At 41.9% G+C, this 20,434-nt stretch overlaps 2 protein-coding genes and 1 non-coding gene across 3 annotated transcripts; 2 read left to right on the top strand and 1 right to left on the bottom strand.

Moving 5' to 3' along the window:
- Positions 1-5,005: 5,005 nt before the first annotated feature.
- On the top strand, positions 5,006-9,343 carry LOC104426323 (hydroxyproline O-galactosyltransferase GALT6). The gene is given in 9 exon segments (XM_010039322.3): positions 5,006-5,655; positions 5,658-6,152; positions 6,714-6,946; positions 7,033-7,323; positions 7,407-7,535; positions 7,631-7,772; positions 7,775-7,803; positions 8,608-8,715; positions 8,803-9,343. Coding segments are annotated over 9 exon segments (1,983 nt in total). The 5' UTR covers positions 5,006-5,309; the 3' UTR covers positions 9,013-9,343.
- A 5,508-nt stretch (positions 9,344-14,851) lies between these two features.
- Positions 14,852-17,042, top strand: LOC104426320. The gene has a single exon (XR_005547670.1). It is a non-coding gene; the product is annotated as an AAA-ATPase At3g28580 (transcript).
- Positions 17,043-17,159: 117 nt separating this feature from the next.
- Positions 17,160-20,274, bottom strand: LOC104426321. Its single transcript, XM_010039321.3, has 2 exons — positions 19,528-20,274; positions 17,160-19,048 (listed from the first exon to the last, which is right to left on the bottom strand). The coding sequence occupies exons 1-2, from the start codon at positions 19,999-20,001 to the stop codon at positions 17,840-17,842; spliced, it is 1,683 nt and encodes a 560-aa protein (XP_010037623.2). The 5' UTR covers positions 20,002-20,274; the 3' UTR covers positions 17,160-17,839.
- Positions 20,275-20,434: the final 160 nt, after the last annotated feature.

Here is a 20,434-nt window from a genome sequence, read left to right as displayed (position 1 = left end):
CTGGAACGATCGAGATTGGAATCGAAAATGGGAATCTTTAATCCAGCTGATTTAAGTAATATAAAGATAATATAATATAGTTTCCCTAATAATAAAAATTTGGAAAAAATTTGGGTGGTGGTCAGCACTCAGCAGCATGGAAGTCGGCGTCATCGGTCCGCGTTCGGGGATCCTAATTATTAACGTGAGGAACGTTTTAATTGACCTTCTCAAAACTCTAATTTCAATTCCCACCTAATAGTGAATCATTCAAATCCCGGATTTCCTTTGAATATTCTCTTTTCTCCCCTGGAGTTATAATTCCGTTTCTGACTTGGTTTTCGAATTTTCCTTGATTTCATACTTTTCTCCTTCCAAATTCCCGTTCTCGGCTTGTCTACGATCTCTTATATCGGTCTTCTGTATGGTGCAAATTAATTAGCTTTTCAATTGCGACGAAAAATCACTAATTTTCCTAAAAATTGTGACCTCTCGCAAAACTATAGGTGCATTTTTATGATCCACTAGTGAGAAAATGATACAAATAATCTCTAAACTTTAACTAAATATACAATATACTCCCTTAATTTTTAATTTGTTCGATGTGTTGAGAAAACTCCATTCATATCTTAAAGTTGATAAAACTTTCTATTTTCTAATGTTTATGTTAGAACAAGTGTTGGGACAAGCATATATCATTCTGAGCAACTTTCAAGGACTTTATGCAAAGTCTATTATATTCCAGAGACACATATACAATCCAAGTGAATAAGTCACTCTAATGGGAATAGAACGAGACAAATTCAGAATATAATCAATAACGGCTAATAATCTAATTAAAGATTTCACTTTCCAAAAATATATATTGATTGATGAAATCAATCCTAAAGACAAGTGCTAAATGAGAAAGTTACACTTATGAAAACAAAAATTCTGATTGTTTGAGCTACCAAAGTCAAGTGGAGATTCTCTCTTTGTCTTCAAGGGTCACAAGATCTCTTTGAATCATTCCATCCAATAGGTAGATTAGAAGAAAATTCTCCAATGACTAGCTAAACAGCTAGTGAAGCATGGATGAGTATCTAAGAGATTAATTAGTTAAGAAATAGAGACATAAACCTAAAATTGCGAAGTCTAAAACTAATTTCAATATTACCTGTCTTCTTTTGTGAGTTTTACAAGTTGTGATCGAAAGAGAAACACTAATAAGAGTAACTTAATGAGTTAATGCGATCTATAACTGAGTATTTGCACTCATAATTGTAATCTCTTGTTGATCTTATAAAAGAATTTAGCCAATAGATTGTTAACATGAAAGCGTGTGGATATAAGCTTGATCTAAACCAAACTACTATAAATTTCATGTGCAATTTTTTATTTCCTCAACTTATCTTACTTAAGTTTGTTGCACACTTTCAGGTTATTTCAAAAGTCTGTTGTATCACATAACAGGTTTTGATCTTAGTTCAGACTTTGATCTTGACTTAATGTTTTATTTTAACCTCTATTCAACCCCTTATAGATGTTTATGCTAGTTTTATCACAATGTTATCTATGAAGTTTGATCTAATATACAATGTGATTCTTAAAATTTTAAATTATTCAATTGGATCCTTAAACTTTTCATATATATTCAATTTATTTTTTAAATTATATGATAATATTTGATGTTGTTCCTATATTTGAATTAATGGAAGAATAATAGTTTATATTTTCATATAATTCATGGATTAAATTGAATAATACAAAAAATTCATGATCATATTTAAAAAATTAAAAAATTAGATATTATATTGCATATTAGGATGCAATTTAGATATTATATTACATATTAAATCAAAGTTCAGAGATTATTTATGTCATTATTTCCAATGAACGAATAATCGAATTATGATTTTTCCTGTGCTGGGCAATGGAAAAAGCTAATCGTTTCACTGCTTCGTATTCTAAGAGCGAGCATGGTGTGATGAAGATGGCGATCTTGATGGGGCGTCATTTTGAAATGTTAAAATATGTCTCAAGTTTAAATCCATATAAAATTCGAATATTCGAATTGGATATATTGCGGACGTTCGAAATTGAGTAAAGAAATCCGAAGATCAACTTCCTAAGGTTTGAATTTGCGTTGGAGAGTTTGGCAACTGAAATAGGAAAGTCTAACTTTCACTTGGATTTGGATTTTGTTTAAAATATATAGAGATATATTTTGGTTAAAATAGGCAAGCGAGGAAACAAAATCCTATGAGAAGTTGGCAAAGAAATAAATGTCTCGCTTATATATATAGATTTGTGGCTATGGATGAAAGGAGGTTGATTATGAAGAATTGGTCTGGAAGCGTCGTCTCGTTGTTGAGTGCTTGGGAGGGATTTTTTTTTCTTTGTCGTTCTTGTCTGTGAATTACATCCAAGAAAGTTTAGTGTTTAAGCCAATTAAAGTTGTGATAAGATTTGCGTGTAATTCATTTGTGAGATTGAGACATTATTTCTTGAGGAATTTCGGGGCTAAACATTGCATGCGTTATTGGGTGTAATTAGGATTTAGGAAACATCAAAAGAGTGTTTGAGTGATTCGAATGTGTAATATCCTTATATTGCTTAATCTATAGTGAAATTCGATGCCGCTCTCTTCGTGAACGTAGTCTTTAATACTGAATCACGTAAATCCGATGTCCGATTTATTTTCTTCTCCTATTCGATCCGTCACATTTTCGCACCATGAAACACGGGTAGTGAAGGAGAAGACACCAGAGGACAAGGATTCGAAGCTCGATGACTTCAAGGTTCATGAAAAGACGAGGAACCCAAATGATACAACACCTGTCTTATGGCCCTCGCATGGAGAAGACACCTATCATGTGCATCGGGAAAATAGAACAGAACCCCCCCTGAAATCTCGCATGATTCTGCGCCTGGTGTGCAACGAATCTAGCCCCCAGAAATTCGCATAATCCATGGAATTTCGACCCGCGCATACTAAAATTCGGGCAGGTCTCTAGAACGCACCTCGCTTTCCTCGTGAATTCAGCTAAAAGAGACGTCAGCCTAACTCTTTGATTTACCTTGCTTTCTCTGTGGCGTTCAACGCCGCAAATTAATCGAATCGTTCAATGTTTGAGTTGCGCGATCAGAGCGCACGTGCATATAAATTATAGCTACAGCTTTGGGGGTCAATGCGTTTACATAAATTGAAGATTCTACGTGTCGTCGTAAGATTAGTGAAGTCAAAACATGCCAAATCAATCAGATAGAATGAAAAATTCTGGTCGTGGGCGTCGGGTCAAGGGGCTCTATGGCCATTTGGGCATCACTATCATCTCGCCTCTCATTTTCCTTCTTGCGAATTCCGCGATTGCGAAGGGGGCGCGAATGAATTCAGCGAGTTCGCTGACTTTTCGAGCAAAAGACCAAAGTTGATTTTGTCAAAAGATTTCTCGTATCCGGCAGTGCTTATGGGATCTAAAAATAAACACGGGAAAAAAAAATAAGTGCATCGTTAAGAATAAAGACTTCCGTATCCGAACGAAATCTCAGAAAGCCAACGACAAAGAAGGAAACAAGAGAGGGTTAGCAATTTGCAAAGGTGCCAGAAAGGCTGGACACGTGGAGCTGTTGTAGAGCATGCATGGGTGGGAGCGGACAAGGGAAGAAGGCCTTTGCCGGTTTCGCAAGGGCAGCAACTATTTGATCGGTTGCATTAAACTCCTGTCGTCTCTGCGCGATACCAACTCCTTAATCTGATATAACGCTGCCTCAGTTGTAAGTTCCATCTCCTTCCAAACCCTATTCTCTCTCTCTCTCTCTCTCTTTCTACCATAACACAAGACCTTTACTCAACATTTGCAGCAATTACCCTTTTTTTAATCATTAAAATCATGACTAAACATTTGCAATAATAGATATATTTGTTAAAGATATCCTCGACCTGAAAACTCATCGCACAAGAAAATATCAACGTGGGTCCTTAGTAATGGTCCAGCGTAGGAATCCTCATCCCGGAAGTAAACTCACTAAATGACCAAAAATCAGATAATATTCGACATGTAGTAAGGAATATCCTAAGTTTGGAAATTAATAGGATAAGTTTGGTTGTTTTGGAAAAAAAAAAAAAAAGACAGATGTGGTTCAACGGTGCACTTTACTTCTGAATAAAGCCTTCCTTTCAATTAAACATGACGAATTTTAAGAATTATAGTAGAATAATTAAATATTAAATCACGTCTTCATCTAATAGCTTACGTAGTTAGTAGTCATCATGATCCTACAAAATTTCACAAATTAAAAATGAAAATAAAAACTAATTAATCCTAATGCTCAATTTTTTTTCTCGTTGGCTAACTATGCAAAATAAGTTTTTGTTTGCATCGAATCTTCAAGTGGACGGGGTGCTCCATCCACGTTGCACTCCACCATCCTTGCTCTTTTCACGTATAATCGAAGATACATTTAACCAAGAGACTTACGCATGAAGGTAAAGCATTTTCTGGATTATAAAATGCGATCACCATCGTTCAATATTTAACACCAAAACACAAAAAGAAAAAGAAAAAGAAAAACTGACCGCTCTTTAAATAGGCCGCGGCCACATAAAGGAGGAGATGAATAAAGTGACCGGGCCCACCTTAATCACGAGAATTGAGAAATCAAACCCCCATAATTAAGACCGTAGTAATGACACCGCCATATGCGATTATTGTCAATTTCGATTTGCTTAGATCACGATTAAGTATATTCCTAAGAAGCCGGCGAAAAAAAGGGAAATTCTTAAATATCTCAGTTGATATTCGCACCTTTTATTTTTTTTCTTTTGGCTATTGTCCAATTTCTTACACGAATACCCAGGCTTTTTCCTCTGTGTGAGTGGGGGTGTTCAGTTGAATTAAATGTATCTCCGACCGTTTCAAAAGGTCACATTATAATATATATATATATATATATATATATTTTTGTGTTTTATTGTTTTATTATTATTATTATTATTATGTGGGATTTGAATTTTAAAAGGGTAATATTCTCTGTTCCAGGAAGAAAAGCTTACACGACCGACGGAATCACTCTCTCTCTTCCCTGTCTCTCTCCCTTTAATCGTCTCTCTTTCCCTTCTCTTTCCCCTTGCGCGTTCAGGTTCTGTATGCGTCGATGACCTAACTCCTCTCTCTCTCTCTCTGTTTATCTCTCTCTGCAAGTTTCCATGTATTTCAGAGTTTGAGAGTTAGGGTTGCCTCAATCATCACCGCAGCATTGAACTCGCGCTCTCTGTCTTTTCCTTTCCGGAAAGGCCTCGGAATCCCTGATCAGTTTGCGGGGGCGGTTAAGAATCGTTTCTTTGATCGATGAAGAGGCCTAAATCGGAAAAGTTGGACATGGTCTTGTCGTTGACGAGGCAAAGATCCCTCCAAATCTTGATCTGCGTAGGCCTCTTGTACGTAGTCCTAGTCACTGTGGAGATTCCCTTCGTTTTCATATCTGGGTTCAACTCCCTCTCCCAGGAGACCCTGTCTCGCCCCCAGACCCAGCTCCAAACCGGCCGCGACTTGCAGGAGAAAGACGCCCCCACGCGGCCCCACGTCACCGTTTCTCAGAACTCCGACGAGTTGGCCCCCACCCGGCTCGCCGAGCCCAGGAACATCGTCTCCGGCTTGAACTTCGAGAAGACGTGGAAGACTGGCGTTACCGGCGGGTTCTCGGGCTCGACAAGTCGGCAAAGGTCGCCTGGGAGGTGGGTCGCCAGTTTTGGGACGAATTGCAATCTGGGAAGCTGAATATCATCAACCAGAAGCCCAAGAATGGGTCGGAATCGTGCCCGAATTCGGTGTCTCTATCTGGGTCGGAATTCTTGAACCGGAAGAGGTTGATGGTGTTGCCCTGCGGGCTTACGCTGGGGTCCCACATAACGGTTGTTGGGAAACCTAGGTCGGCCCATGCAGAGCACGATCCGAAGATAGCTCTGTTGAGGGAGGGAGACGACGCGGTCATGGTCTCGCAGTTTCACATGGAGCTGCAGGGGTTGAGGATTGTGGAGGGCGAGGACCCGCCTCGGATTTTACATTTGAATCCCAGGTTAAAGGGTGATTGGAGCGGGAAGCCGGTGATCGAGCAGAACACTTGCTATAGGATGCAATGGGGGACGGCGCAGCGGTGCGAAGGGTGGAAATCTAAGGCTGATGAAGAGACCAGTGAGTATTCTGATTCAGTTCTTGTTTATGTGGGTGATCATTGTGAAAAGAATGATTTGTTACCCATTTTGTGCGTAGCTCTCTTCAATTGCTGATGAGATAGAGAAAAGGAAGAATGGTTAACCTGGGGAAAAAAATTGGGACTTCAATATCAAGTGTTCTTATTATTAGAAATAATATGCTCCAATTGTTGATGAAGGGGCTGATGAGTTTTTTCTTTTTGTTTTTCATTTGTGTGGGGGATCACAGTAAAAGAGCAATTTTACCCATGTTTGTTAGCTTTCTTCAGTTGTTGATGGTTTTGAGATAAAAAAGGTAATCTTTGAAAAAGAGGGACTTCATGGATCTTGGTATCGGTGTCATTGTGGGAGCTGTAAGTTCTGTTTAATTTTCGTTAGGGTGTGGTTTACATACTTATTACGGGTAGAAAATAGAATTTACCCTGCATAAGCCTGCATAAGCTTCAGATTGTGCTGATTGTGATTTGGAAAAGGAATTGCCTGGATTGCATTGGCACACTTCAAGAGATGTTTGATTGGTTTGTCATGTGCTTCATTGCAGTTGACGGCCAATTGAAGTGTGAGAAGTGGATCCGTGATGATGACGATCACTCTGAGGAGTCCAAGACATCATGGTGGTTGAACCGGCTCATAGGGCGGACAAAGAAGGTGTCGGTTGATTGGCCGTATCCATTTGCTGAAGGCAAGCTCTTCGTTCTAACTCTTAGTGCTGGATTGGAGGGTTATCATGTTAGTGTCGACGGAAGGCACATCACATCTTTTCCTTATCGCACTGTGAGTAACAACATGCATCCTGACAACCTCATTGTGAAGGTTCATTATCTTGCTCTGTTGGTTTACACTTTCTCTAATTTCAACAGGGTTTTGCTCTTGAAGATGCGACTGGCCTAACTTTAAATGGCGATATCGATGTTCATTCCCTATTTGCCGCTTCTCTACCAACTTTACATCCTAATTATGCTCCACAGAGACATCTTGAGATGTCAAGGAAATGGCAAGCCCCGCCTTTTCCCGAAAAACCTGTAGAAATGTTCGTCGGCATCCTTTCAGCGGGTAACCATTTCGCAGAGCGAATGGCTGTGAGGAAGTCCTGGATGCAGCATAAGCTTATCAAATCTTCAAATGTAGTAGCTCGCTTCTTCGTAGCATTGGTAAGAGGAGACACCTAGAGTTGGTTGTATGTGTTGTTTATTCTCGGCGGTCATAATAATGTTTTGACCTCATGTATGGACAGCATCCTCGGAAGGAAGTGAATGTGGAATTAAAGAAAGAGGCAGAGTTTTTCGGTGACATTGTTATAGTCCCTTACATGGATAATTATGACCTCGTTGTCCTCAAAACAGTGGCCATTTGCGAATATGGGGTGAGTTGAGGGTATTTCTATACGGCAGAAAAACCAATATTTTTCTTCGCAAAGGTGGCTTACTTGTGAGTCTTTCTTAAATTGGCTGTTTTCAGGTTCGCAAATTGTCGGCCAAGTACGTGATGAAATGTGATGACGATACATTTGTGAGGTTGGATGCAGTTATGGATGAAGTCAAGAAGGTACCTGAAGGAAAGAGCTTGTATATTGGGAACGTCAACTACTACCATAAGCCACTTGATACGGCAAATGGGCAGTCACATATGAGGTACGGAGTGCACCATGGTTCAGTTCTGTCATCATTGGGCTCTTTGGGTCGATCTTTTTGCGTTGCCTTTCTACAAGTCTGATTGTCTCTAAAAAATGAATGAGGATCCTTTAAAAGTGAAAGCAGTTTGATTCTAGGATTTTATATCCTCAATCTCTCAAAAACGAATGAAGATGCTTTAAAAGTGAAGCAGTTTGATTTTAGGATTTTATCTCCTTAAATATGCAAGGCAGATTTTTCTCTCTTTGATTCTTTTTGATTCCCTTCTCTGGTTGTCTGGTGATTGGAGTGGTTTGGCTTGAAAACTCATGAGCTTTTGGTGAGATTGCTGCACAATGTTGCATAGGTGTAACATGTGGTTGCTTTGCAACTCAACCCTTTTAAGCATCCAGATTGACTAGACCCCTTCCGATTTGATGTTTCTAGCTCACTCTATTTATATTTCCCTATACCCGGAGAAATGCCTTAGTTTCTTGCAAAGCACTGTGCCTCATCATCCCACCATTTTTGTAATCTTTCTTGTTCACTAGAATTTTTCAATATATATGCAACCCCTTGTGCAAATCTGTGTTGGGTGGTCTTTGTAGATGCATCTAAGCACTATTAGAAGGGATTCTTCCGAAAGAACCAAAAGAAAGAGAGGATAACCTCTCTGGATCTTTAACAAGTTATTTTTTTTTCTTTTGCTGATTTTCTTGTTCATACTTGCCTGATTGGATGGAAGTGATCCTTTTCCAGATCGATGAGACATACTTTCATTTTCCATGCCTCAGTTTTCTTGCCTCTCTTTACGTTTTGTTCCAGGAATGGCCTGAGGAAGAGTATCCGCCTTATGCAAATGGACCAGGCTACGTTTTGTCCTCTGACATTGCACACTTCATCGTGTCTGAGTTTGAGAAGCTTAGACTAAGGGTATGTATATGAAAAGCTAATCATGATTTAGTTGCTGTGCATGCGTTTATTCGATTGACTTATGGCGGCCGTGTCATCCTCATGCAGCTGTTCAAGATGGAGGACGTGAGCGTGGGGATGTGGGTGGAGCAGTTCAACAGCTCGGGACCCGTCGAGTACGTGCACAGTTACAAGTTCTGCCAATTCGGGTGCATAAAGGATTACTACACGGCGCACTATCAGTCCCCGCGGCAGATGATCTGCATGTGGGAGAAGTTGCAAGAACAAGGCCGGCCCTTGTGCTGCAACATGAGATGACCAGGGCTTCGTCGCGGAGGGGAGGGAGAGGAACCATAGAAGAGAGAGGCAGACAAGTTTTGCAGGCATAGCCACGATGCATTGTATATACTCTGGACGGACCGTGGTACAGTGAGAGTGGGGGTGTATCTAGGTTCCAGGGATGCTCGAGGATTAGTCTTAAATTCATTCATTATTTCATCCCAACCAGTCTTCTCTTCAGTCCATCCAATACGTTATTCGTTTCGCGAGCATTCTTTATGTCCCACGGTGCATCTGTGGTGGGTTCGATGATAACGGGGTTCAGTTGGTACCGGATACTTGGTAAAAAAGATTATCATCGCTTTTCCCCTCTTGCCTTTTTTTCCCTGTTCCTGTTTTACGAATTCTGGAGGGACCTACCTCTTTCAGGCGTCAAATTGTCCATTGACTGCGTCGTAAGGCGCTCGAGCAAAGAGCCCACCACCTTGACGAGAGAGTCGTTGAGAGCTCTAGCTCTAGCGAAAAGCGATGGTGCGATGTTGATGGGATTAGGGATTAGATGGTCGTTGGACGACCGATTCGAAAAAAAAGTGGTGGGAGCGGATGAGAGCCTTTCTTTGTTGCCGTTCAGCGTCTTCCACCCAGGCGCGCTCTCGCCGACACACGTATCCTCGGAGCGGGCCTTCTGTCGGGGCCTCGATTCTCATGTGACGTTGAGTGCTCACGCGTGAGGCAAATTGTTGGGTTCTTGACTTCTTGTTGGAGGAATGAATCCCGTGTTTTGACTAGCTCAAATTGTGATGGCTGTATGATGGTTGATGATGATGTTGATGATGATGATGATAGGTAAGTGTCAATTTATGTCGGGCCTACATCTGTGTTTCCTTTTTTGTCCTTTTCTAGATTGGTGGATTCACATTTTCTTTGATAAAACCCGTGAAATGCTTTAGCACTGTAATAGTGAGGAGAAAATGACAGAAATCTGCTTGTGCCGGGGCCGTGTCTCACAGTACCCCGTGAATTAGACGCCTTTGTGTCAATAGCCTCCTAAGTTGCTGGCACACGAGCACGTACTAGTCAGGTGCATGTTTCTGAGGATCACTATGGGCATCTTTGTCTGAAAACGAAAAGGTGCACAAAAATTAAAAATAAAACTTTAAAACATTAGAGAAAGATTGAATCTAAACCATCCGCTCCATTTTGGAGATAATTAGTAATAATGATGAATCTTCTTCCATAATTTTGGCGAGCAGCAAGAGCATTCAAAACCAGTATAGCTACACGGCCATCGAGACTTGATCGTCGAGCTCTTTAGTGATTGAAGGGGCAACGACTGCAACTTGATTTGTTTGAACATGTTAATTGACGTCGAACCTTCATCAAATGCCGTCACTCATCCTCCCCCTCCTTCTCTCCATATGTTTTAGGTTTTTTTTTTCCCCTTCATTTTTGAGCATTTTTTGTATTTGGACAAAAATGCCCTCAGGGGCTGACGATGAGCTCAAGGGAAACGAGCATGTGACCGGCACCTGTTCATCCACCAGCAATTTTTCGCTGACGATGAGCTCAAGGGGCTGTTGATATAGGGTGGGTTTGGTTCACATTTGAGAGTGTAATGTTGAAAGCTAAAGCCCTTTGGGTAGATACAAATTGCATTTGATTAAAACTCTTTGCAAAACCACTTCAAGTTCAAATAATGTTTGGTAAATTTTTTTTTGCAATGGGCTTTGACTACATTTTTTATATTTTTTATTATAAAAACTCAAAACTCTTCGTTGGCTCCAGTAAAGGGCTTAGGTTGCCGATGAGACAAATCTGGTGTTGATGGCCATCAACTGAGGTCACTTGACCTCGAGCAACCTTTGGCGAGGGTCATGAGACATAGGCAAGGCTACTTGAGGTCACGTGACCCTTGTTAGCCTTTTGCTAGCCATTCAGTGACTAGATATGGGCTTTCTAGTTCCTCACCGGCCTTTCGCTTGTTCTTTGCCATTGACCAAACTGAAGAATCCGACAAAGTAGATGAACAGTTACAAAAGGGGCAAATTCAAAAGACAAAAGAATTAATGAGGGTAATTTTAGAAGGAAAAAAGTATTTTAATCATAGTTTCAACATTCCATAGATGCTATTTCAAAATGATGGGTAGAAGTAGTTTTGGGCTTTTAGCACTCCCAAAATTAGTATTTGACTTAAAACTATTTCAAAATACTTGTCAAACAACTCAATATATCTCCAAAGGGTTTTTGAAGTTAAAAGCCATTGAAAAAGCCGAACTAAATACACCCATAAAGGTTTTGAGTTCAAGGACGCTTTGAGGCGCTGTCAAGTATATGGCACTTTGAGAAAATAACGGTGGTTCGGGTTTCTTTATTTATTTAGTTTTTTTTTTTTTTTTGAGTTTTCTTAACAAAAACTGAGCCAATGGGTTGTTGATGTTAGCGGTGTTGGAGGCCCCAAAGCCCAATAACGATTAATGGACCATTTAACATAGCCACATAGCCCGTGGTGGCAAACCCAACCTGCCCATATTGATCCTGTCAAGTTCTTGTCTAGTTGCTTGTGACCCATGTGAAAGTGGACTCCCTTTTGATTATGTAATGTTGGGCTGGGTTGTGTTCCGGCTGACTGGGGGCCTCCTTCTCTCCAGGCAGTTGAATAGCCTATGTGGAGAGGGAGGGGTATTTTTACCTCTGAGGACCATCCCCGATAATTCCCTAGCAAGATGCCCAGCAAGATTATGTTCTATATTTTAACACATCGGTGCTTACACATCTTACACCCCCAAGTTGATTGTGTATATTTTTCTTCCCCACTGATCAGGGAATACCAACGATTTCACACTAAAAAAATGTTGAACCTTGGTAAAATCTCACTTCAAATCATTCCCACACTAGGTTTTGTTTGGAGGGTCATTGAATGCGTGTCATGACATCATCATGTATCATACTACAAGAACAAGAAACTTATGCCTAACCTTCCAATTAAGTATTCCTCTTATTTATTTATTTATTTGAGAATCAAGGCATTGTCGAGACATTAAAAGTTTAATTCATCATAATTAATTTTTAGGATAAGTATGGTAAAAGTCTTAAAAATTATCGCGAGTGCTATTGAGTCCTAAATTTTTTAAAAAATACAATAAAATCTTAAAATTTGTCAAATTAGTGTAATCAAATCTTTCTGTTAATTCTGTTCAATTTGACTAATAAAAAAAATACCAGTATGACTATTTTTATTATTTTCTCTCTTGTACATGGCGTTAAGATTAGCTAAAATACTGAAACCACATTGTTTTGATCAAAATCTCAATTTTTAATTTAAATTTTAGTTAAATTAGATTTAAAAAATAAAAAAAAAACTCAAAGTTTTGTAAAAACAAAAGAAAAAGAACATATAGGCAGCAAGCCTAGGGCTTGGGCCGGCGCTCCCACTTATGGCCGTCAGCCATCACCGACACCCCACTAGTGATGGGGCGACAGCCAATGGTGGAGGACGGTCTCGTCTTCTTTTCGCTAGTGGTTCTTCTCTTTTATCGTGTGTTTTTTTTTTTTTTAAATTTTGGATTTTTTAAAACTAAATTTAATTAATATTTGGTGTAAAAAATAGAATTTGGATCAAAATAACGTTGTTTTAGTGCTTTAAGTAATTTTAATGTTTCATAAGATGCTGCGTAGGAGAGATATAATAATAAAAATAGAAAAAAAGAAAATTCACATCAGCATTTTTTGATAAGTCGAATTGGATGGTATTACCGGAAGATCTTGATTACACCAATTCGACAAATTCTAAGACTTGATTACATATTTGAAAGATTAAATACTTTCGTGATTAGTTTTAAAAATTTACTATATTTATGCCCTTTACATTTTTTTTCGCCGAATATGGTTTCCGCGGAGTGTGTCCGTCTTTCGGGTTAAAAGCGTGGGAAAATGGAGAGAGAGAGAGAGAGAGAGACAGACAGACAGACAGAGGGGTTGCTGTAGTAGGGGAGAATCGCGACGAAGCGGCTTCAGGACAAAGCAGCGCCACGCGAGCGACGTGACTTTTGGAATTGTCCCGTTTCGTCGTCCTTTGTCAGATTGACAGTGACCGAGGCCAGACCCGAAATTCGTCCTTTGTTCCGCTTTGCTCTCGTCGTGTTCTCCCCTTCCCGCCACTCCCGCTCCGCCACGTGCTCCCTCGCCATTAGCTCCCCCTGCGCGCTATCATTATTGCGCCCGGGGATTGCCCGTCCGGAATAAAAGCCGGTTATCATTAATACCGTAATATTGAGTAATAATGTAATATATCTTTCGTCGAATTAGCAAAACTGGATGGTACGGGATGATTATCATAATTAATACATAACATAACAAACATGAAAAATTATGGGCAAAGGCAAGTGCAAGACACATGATCAATTGATGAGACATTGCAATGTTGCTTTTCCATAATCTTTTGATTATGGAAACATTTTGTAAGGAATTTGTATAGAAATGGACTATGAATGACCAAAATCCATACTTCTCTACTTTCAAATTTACCTTTCTCCTTTTCATTGACCGATATTTCATGATATTAATGAACTTAAAAACAAGTTAGAGATAAAAGATTATCTTCCGCAATGAAAGAGTTGGACAATATTGTAAAATTTTGCTTTTCCTTCTTGGTGCCTCTCCTCTTCTTCTCCTCTTTATTTCTTTCCTTGTGCGGGCCACTCAAGTTAGATAAAGGAATTTGTTGTCCTTCTGAGTGTGATTTGGCGCCGGTTCCCCTCCCTTTGCTGTAGTATAGCTTTTTGTGCAAGTCTCTATACCTATTACCCTTTTACAATTTCAAGATAGGTAAAGGAATAAGAGGAAGTCTCTATCAATTTCATTGACTAAACTTTTTTACTAAGAATTATTACTAAGCACCCAACAGAGGGCGGGCTTGCTCATGATAGCAAAAGAGAAAAAGCAAATGTCATGAATCTTACATTTGGAAAAGACCCAACTAGTTTTGACAATCCCCAATTGTTTCCTTTCTCCTCTCATTCAATTTGTATAATATAAAAAAGCCGGGCACGTTTTTGTAATTGGCGATTGCCCAAAAGTTTGTTTCTTTGCCGGAGGGACAAGGAAGCATCCAAGGAGATCCACGTATATACTGTCCTTGTCATCTTATAACTATAAGTTTTAAATTAAATGTTAATTTATGCTTTCGATGATTCGGATCTCCATCCTAAGTGAATAAAAAACCATCCCACTCATCTCATAGAATGATACAAAACATGAAATAATTCCGACTTTGATTTTGATGACATGAAAAAATAATTTTTTTTGCTCCGCATCTCAGGATATTACTATAATTTATTTCTTAATTCATACCTACAAGTAAATTACGATATTGCCTTTTATGGTAGTAATTGTGGTGGGAAAAAGTTATGCAAAATCGGAATGTGTATGGCAAATTAACCTTAAAATGATCTTTTGACCACAAAAATTCCAAATTAGTACATTTATGACAAATTTATATTTAATTATTTTTTGTTAAATTTTACAGTTAAATTGCTAAATTAGATAATACGCGATAGGATATATCGGTAATTTAATATAATCTAACGGAAATTAATAGAGGTATAAACATTATATATTTATCAGATTGAGATTTTAATAGTATGTAAATTTATTATGGTATATCTATTTGAAATTTTTTGAGATATTAACGTAGAAAAAGAAATAGAAAGTAAAGGATATGAAGTTGTCATTAGAGATAGGCAAAGACTAGCTGCCGCTTGTCCGAATATAATCGGGCTCCACAGGACCACTGTCCACGTAATGCCACCACCAGTAAAGAGAAGCAACCCATTATAAGTAAAATATAATATAATATAAGATCAGCAAAAAGAACAAAGAAGGAAGAAAGAAAGAAGGAAAGAAAGAAAAAGAGTGAGCAACATCGCAATACCAGGATCATGGCAAAAATCCACATCTGTTCATGTGGATAAACACCGGTGCCTTAACCTCATCGTCCACCTACTCTCCCTCTCCCTAGTCCCCTCCCTCTTTTACTTTTTCCTCCCTACTTTACACAGGTGAAACTCACCATGGAAAGCCATCTTCATCATCATCTTCTTCTCCTCCTTCCGTAGAGAGAGAGAGAGAGAGAGAGAGAGAGAGAGAGAAGGATCCATGAACAGTCCCATGCTCAACCTCAGCCAAGAAAAGGAAAAGCAGACAGACCCAAAAGGCCCATCATCTCCCGGACGGAGCGGATACAGAGGTTGGCTGGACCAGCGGCTGCCGGGGCCGACGACCATGCGGATGCTGATGGCCACCACCATGCCTCCGACGATGATGGAAATGTGGGCGACCATGGGCTCGGCCCTCGCCAGCTTCATGTTCATCTGGGCCATCATCCGGCAGTACTGCCCCTACGAGCTCCGCCGCTACGTCGAGAAGCACACCCACCACCTCACCGCCTGCTTCCAACCTTACATCAAGATCTCCATCCACGAGTACACTGGCGACCGGCTCCGGCGCAGCGAGGCCTACGCCGCCGTGGAGGCCTACCTGAGCAAGAACACCTCCAAGAGCGCCAGGCGGCTCAAGGCCGAGCTGGGCAAGGACAGCAACAACGTGGTCCTGACCATCGAGGAGTCCGAGAGGGTCACCGACGAGTACCAGGGGTCAAGGTCTGGTGGGCCTCGAACAAGATCGCGTCGCCGCCGCAGCGGTCCCTGACTTACTACCCGGAGCAGGAGAAGAGGTTCTACAGGCTGACATTCCACAAGAAGCACAGGAGGTCATCGCCGAGTCCTATCTGAAGCACGTGATCAAAGAAGGGAAGGAGATAAGATCGAGAAATAGGCAGAGGAAGCTGTTCACGAACTCGCCGGGTTACAAGTGGCTGTCCATGAAGTCCACAATGTGGAGCCACATCGCTTTCGAGCACCCGGCCACCTTCGACACCATGGCCATGGACCCCGAGAAGAAGAGGGACATTTTGGAGGACTTGGTGACGTTTAGCAAGAGCAAGGATTTCTACGCCAGGATCGGGAAGGCTTGGAAGCGGGGTTACCTCCTGTACGGGCCTCCCGGCACGGGCAAGTCGACCATGATCGCCGCCATGGCGAATTTCCTCCACTACGACGTGTACGACCTCGAGCTCACGGCGGTCAAGGACAACACCGATCTCCGGAAGCTGTTGATCGAGACGACGAGCAAGTCCATCATCGTGATCGAGGACATCGACTGCTCTCTCGACCTCACGGGGCAGAGGAAGAAGAAGGGCGAGAAGCTGCCAGTGGAGGACGACAACGTGGACAAGCTCAACAAGGATGTTCCCAGGAAAGACTCGTATGAAGATACCACCAGCAGGGTCACCCTTTCAGGGCTCTTGAATTTCATCGATGGGTTGTGGTCTGCCTGTGGAGGGGAGAGGATCATTGTCTTCACCACCAACTACGTGGAGAAGTTGGACCCTGCGCTGATCAGGAGGGGCAGGATGGACAAGCACATCGAGCTTTCGTATTGCTGTTTCGAGGGGTTCAAGGTGCTGGCAAAGAACTACCTCAGCCTCGAGACGCATGCGATGTTCGATGCGGTTCGCGGCTTGATGAGTGAAGTGAAGATCACTCCTGCCGATGTTGCCGAGAACCTCATGCCCAAATCCCCGAACGATGATGCCGAGAAATGTCTCTCGAGGTTGATTCAGGCCCTCGAGGAAGCGAAGGAAACGGCTGCCGCCGCCAAGAGAGCCAGCGAATCCAGAGACGAGGCTGTCGAGGAAGGCGCGCAAGGAGGTGCCGAATCGAGAGACGGGGCTGGGGCTGCCAAGGAAGATGCGGTGCCAGACGAAGGACTGATCGGAAACGAGCTTCAGCATTTGCAGCATCATCTTTCACGGTAAAACTGATTATCATGCCACAAGAAGCCATGATGATCTTTGGTCTGGAGGGGTAATTTGATGAAATGCCTTTTTGTAAGTTTTCGAGAAAGAAGGAATATGTCGAGGCGACGTGTGTAGGAGGTCCAAAGAGTTGATCGTTTTTCTTATTTGTCTATGCTTTTTACTTTTCTGGAAAGCTTATGCTGTTTCCTAGAAACCCTTTATGGCTCTCTAATATTGGCCCCATCATATTATCCAGTGAACATGGAACAAGATGGCTTCACTCGAACAGAGAATTTCAAGTACTTCAAACAGTTTCTTGACCACTAAGAACTGAAAATCAGTGCCACAAATGATATACAACAAGCCAACTAGCCAGAGAAAGAGTTCCAATACAGCATCCTTCGAACCCAAATTGCCAGAGGCAGATTACCATTGGATCACTAAAGATGACAAAGCAAACAGGGCCATAATAAAATATTTCGGCTCAAGCATTATTTATGCAACACTTGCTCGGCCGGCACTCGCACTAACCAAATCGACGTACTAAATCGGGCTCCATTGTTTGGCTAACGATGCCACTTTAATTTCCTTGAAAAAGTGCACTGGCCTCTGAGGTGTGATGCAGTTGTCTGTGTTATGGACTGAGGACCACCATCAAGGCCTGAGGCTGGGCAATTTTCAATAGGCTGATCAATCTTCAATCTCTGCTCATGACCACATGATTTTCTAACTCTTGCCTTCCAACTGAAGGTCCCACTGAGATCTTCTTCGCTCATTGCTCGATCAGCTTCTCCTAATATTATGGTTCTATCTGAATACATTCATGCATCTTGTCAATTTGGCAAATCAATGCACTTGAAGAACCCCAAATTGAACTTCCATAAGAAAGATAAAAAGTGACCATTATTACCAACCCAACTTATGGTGCCTCCCTCACCTTTAAGACCGACCACAATCAAACTTGAGCAAACCACTTCAGGAAGTAATCTACCACATCAATAAACAAACTATTCACAACCTTGAGGAATGTTGTATTCGTCTGAGTATAACCTGGCTGTAGAAGTATCTTGTCCTGAAGAATAATAGCAACGCCGCAAGAGAACCCAAAAGAGTAGCGCCTGCCATAATGAAGAAAGACAACATGAAGCATTTTGTTCCTTTACATTTTAGCCCTTCCCCGGATGCTTCTTTGTCGTAAATATACCCAATCACTCTAATGGAGAAGACATATGATCCAACAGGGTTTGCCATGGTGATGGTATTGAATATGGTGCCCATATGACCCACGCCGAATATCTCAGATGTTATCGTCGGCATCAGTGACCATTGTGAGCCATAACAAATACCCACCAAAACTGAGCCCACGTACAGAGCACCAGGCAGACCAGAACCAATGATCACATGACCAACGGTGAGAGCAGCTAGAGTTATGGTCATGAACAATGGCCGAGCCCACCCTCTGGCATGTAAAAAGAAGTCTGATACAAATCCGGCCCCGAAACGACCGAGAAAGTTCCATATGCTCCACAAGGAGATCATACTGTTCACTTCTTCGCTGTTGTAACCGAGAGATCCTCCTAGCTGGCTGATGTTATTAATCGTGGCTAGTCCTGAGCCCATACCACATGCCATGGCCAGAAATAATAACCAAAAGTCGACAGTGCGCATAGCTTGCAACAAATCAATGTCTCTTTCAAGCTGCTGGTCATTGTTGTCATTTTTACTGATTTCTTCATTAATGTCACCAGGCAGAATCCGATAATCGGAACCAGTCGGATCTTCTTCTCCATCATAAACCTTCTTGTAGTGTTCTAGCCGATCAAGGTCGCTAGTCTCATCCACACTTACAATTGACGGCGTCTGCTCAGCAATCCCAAAATCTCCTTGCAGGGCTCTAGCAGCAACAAAAACAGGCAAGAATAGCAACAGAAGCAGCAAAACTAACGCTGAGAGATGCAACAAGAACGTCCACTTGAAGATGTTTTCCAATATTGTAACAACCATGAGATAAGCTGCAACAACGAGAGCAACCAAGGACAAAGCATATAGGTGTTTCTTCTCTTCTGATGTGCTCGCATTGTATATTCTTACGAACCCCAGAAATAGCAGAGCATTAATTGTGGGTAATAAGGCAAGCATCAGGAGAAATGCGGCAGGGTTATTGTTGAATACTGTCTGATATATTTGGATCAGTATAGCTCCACTTAAACCGATAAATCCCTACAAAGGAAAGGAATCAACAACTATCCAACTAAACTTATTAACTATAAAATGTGGTGAAGCAAAGCAAAAAACACAATGGCAGAGGTAGATAGAACATTTTTTAAAAATATAGACAATCTTGTTCTCAATGATTTGTCCAATTTCCACAGGTTTGAACTATTTAAAGTGCCTCTTAAGCGCTCAATAAAACTGTCCATCCACAAATTGCAATATAGTCTTTCAAGTTTCTGCTGCACTTGCATCAAGATCAAAAACCAGTTTTACTAGTAAGGATTCGAAACAAAAGCTACAGTTTCAGCTGATGACATGATGCAATATATGGGATCACATCCAAAACAAACATCAAAAACCCCAATTCTTGTATATCATTAAACATCAGTCAAGGTTAAAATTTTTAATTCAAATAAGTGAAAAGAAAGTAAATTTAAAATAACAATGACCAATCCACCAAGTTAAATTCACACTCAATCAATCACCTTCATGATCCCGACAGCAGTACCGCTATACTCAGGGAAGTTGCGGACTGCCGTGACCACATCGGCGGTGTTGAAGAAGCTCTGCGCATGCGCTGCGACCAACATGAACACGCACACGGCCGCAACGGGAGGCCGGCTCAAGATCCCGGCAACGGATGCCCACAACAAGGAGTAGCCCACGAGGTTCTGGGCCGCTCCGGCGAGGTGGACCACCCACGGCCCGCCACGGCGGCGGCGGGGATCATTGGCGTGGGAGTAGAGGATGCCGGAGAGGACGCCGCAGTTGGCGCCGAAGTCCTTGAAGACGGAGATGGTGTCGAGGGTGGACTGGGAGTAGCCCTGGGTGGACTTGAGGGCTGGGGAGTAGACGGAGAAGGTGTAGAGGGAGCCGCTGGTGCACTGGATCAGGATGCTCGCCGCGGTCGACGCCCACTTGTTGCTCAGCTTCTCCTCGTGCCGTCGGCGGGTCTCCATCTTTCTCGGATAGGAGGGTGGCCGCCGCCGCAACCGCCGCCGCCGCCGTCTTCTTGAGGTTTGGTGCTGTGGCGTTGTCGGGTGGGATTTGACTTTGGGTAATGATCGATGTTTTCTTGGTTCCACTGTGTCTTGTCGTCTTCGCGGATGACGACGACGATCATGGCGGGTGGGAGAACACCTGGGCCGTGTGGCCTCCACGTGGCCAAGGTCCTGCCTGGCTAGTTCATACCTCCACCTCCACTCGGAGCGAGCAATGATTTCCGACACGACAAAGGAGACTCGATGGCACCTGTCTGTACGAACGTCTCGTTATCTTGAATGCACGTTTGGATCTTATCCATTCATGATCGACTCCAGTTGTCTGAAACCGGGCAAAATTCTAACCGAGATGTTACGCATCTTAGATTCATCTGCTCCAAATTAGATGAAC

Source organism: Eucalyptus grandis, chromosome 11, assembly GCF_016545825.1.
Source record: "Eucalyptus grandis isolate ANBG69807.140 chromosome 11, ASM1654582v1, whole genome shotgun sequence".
NCBI lineage: Eukaryota > Viridiplantae > Streptophyta > Magnoliopsida > Myrtales > Myrtaceae > Eucalyptus > Eucalyptus grandis.
Note: the sequence above shows the minus strand (reverse complement) of the source record. Positions and strands in the feature narration are given on the sequence as shown.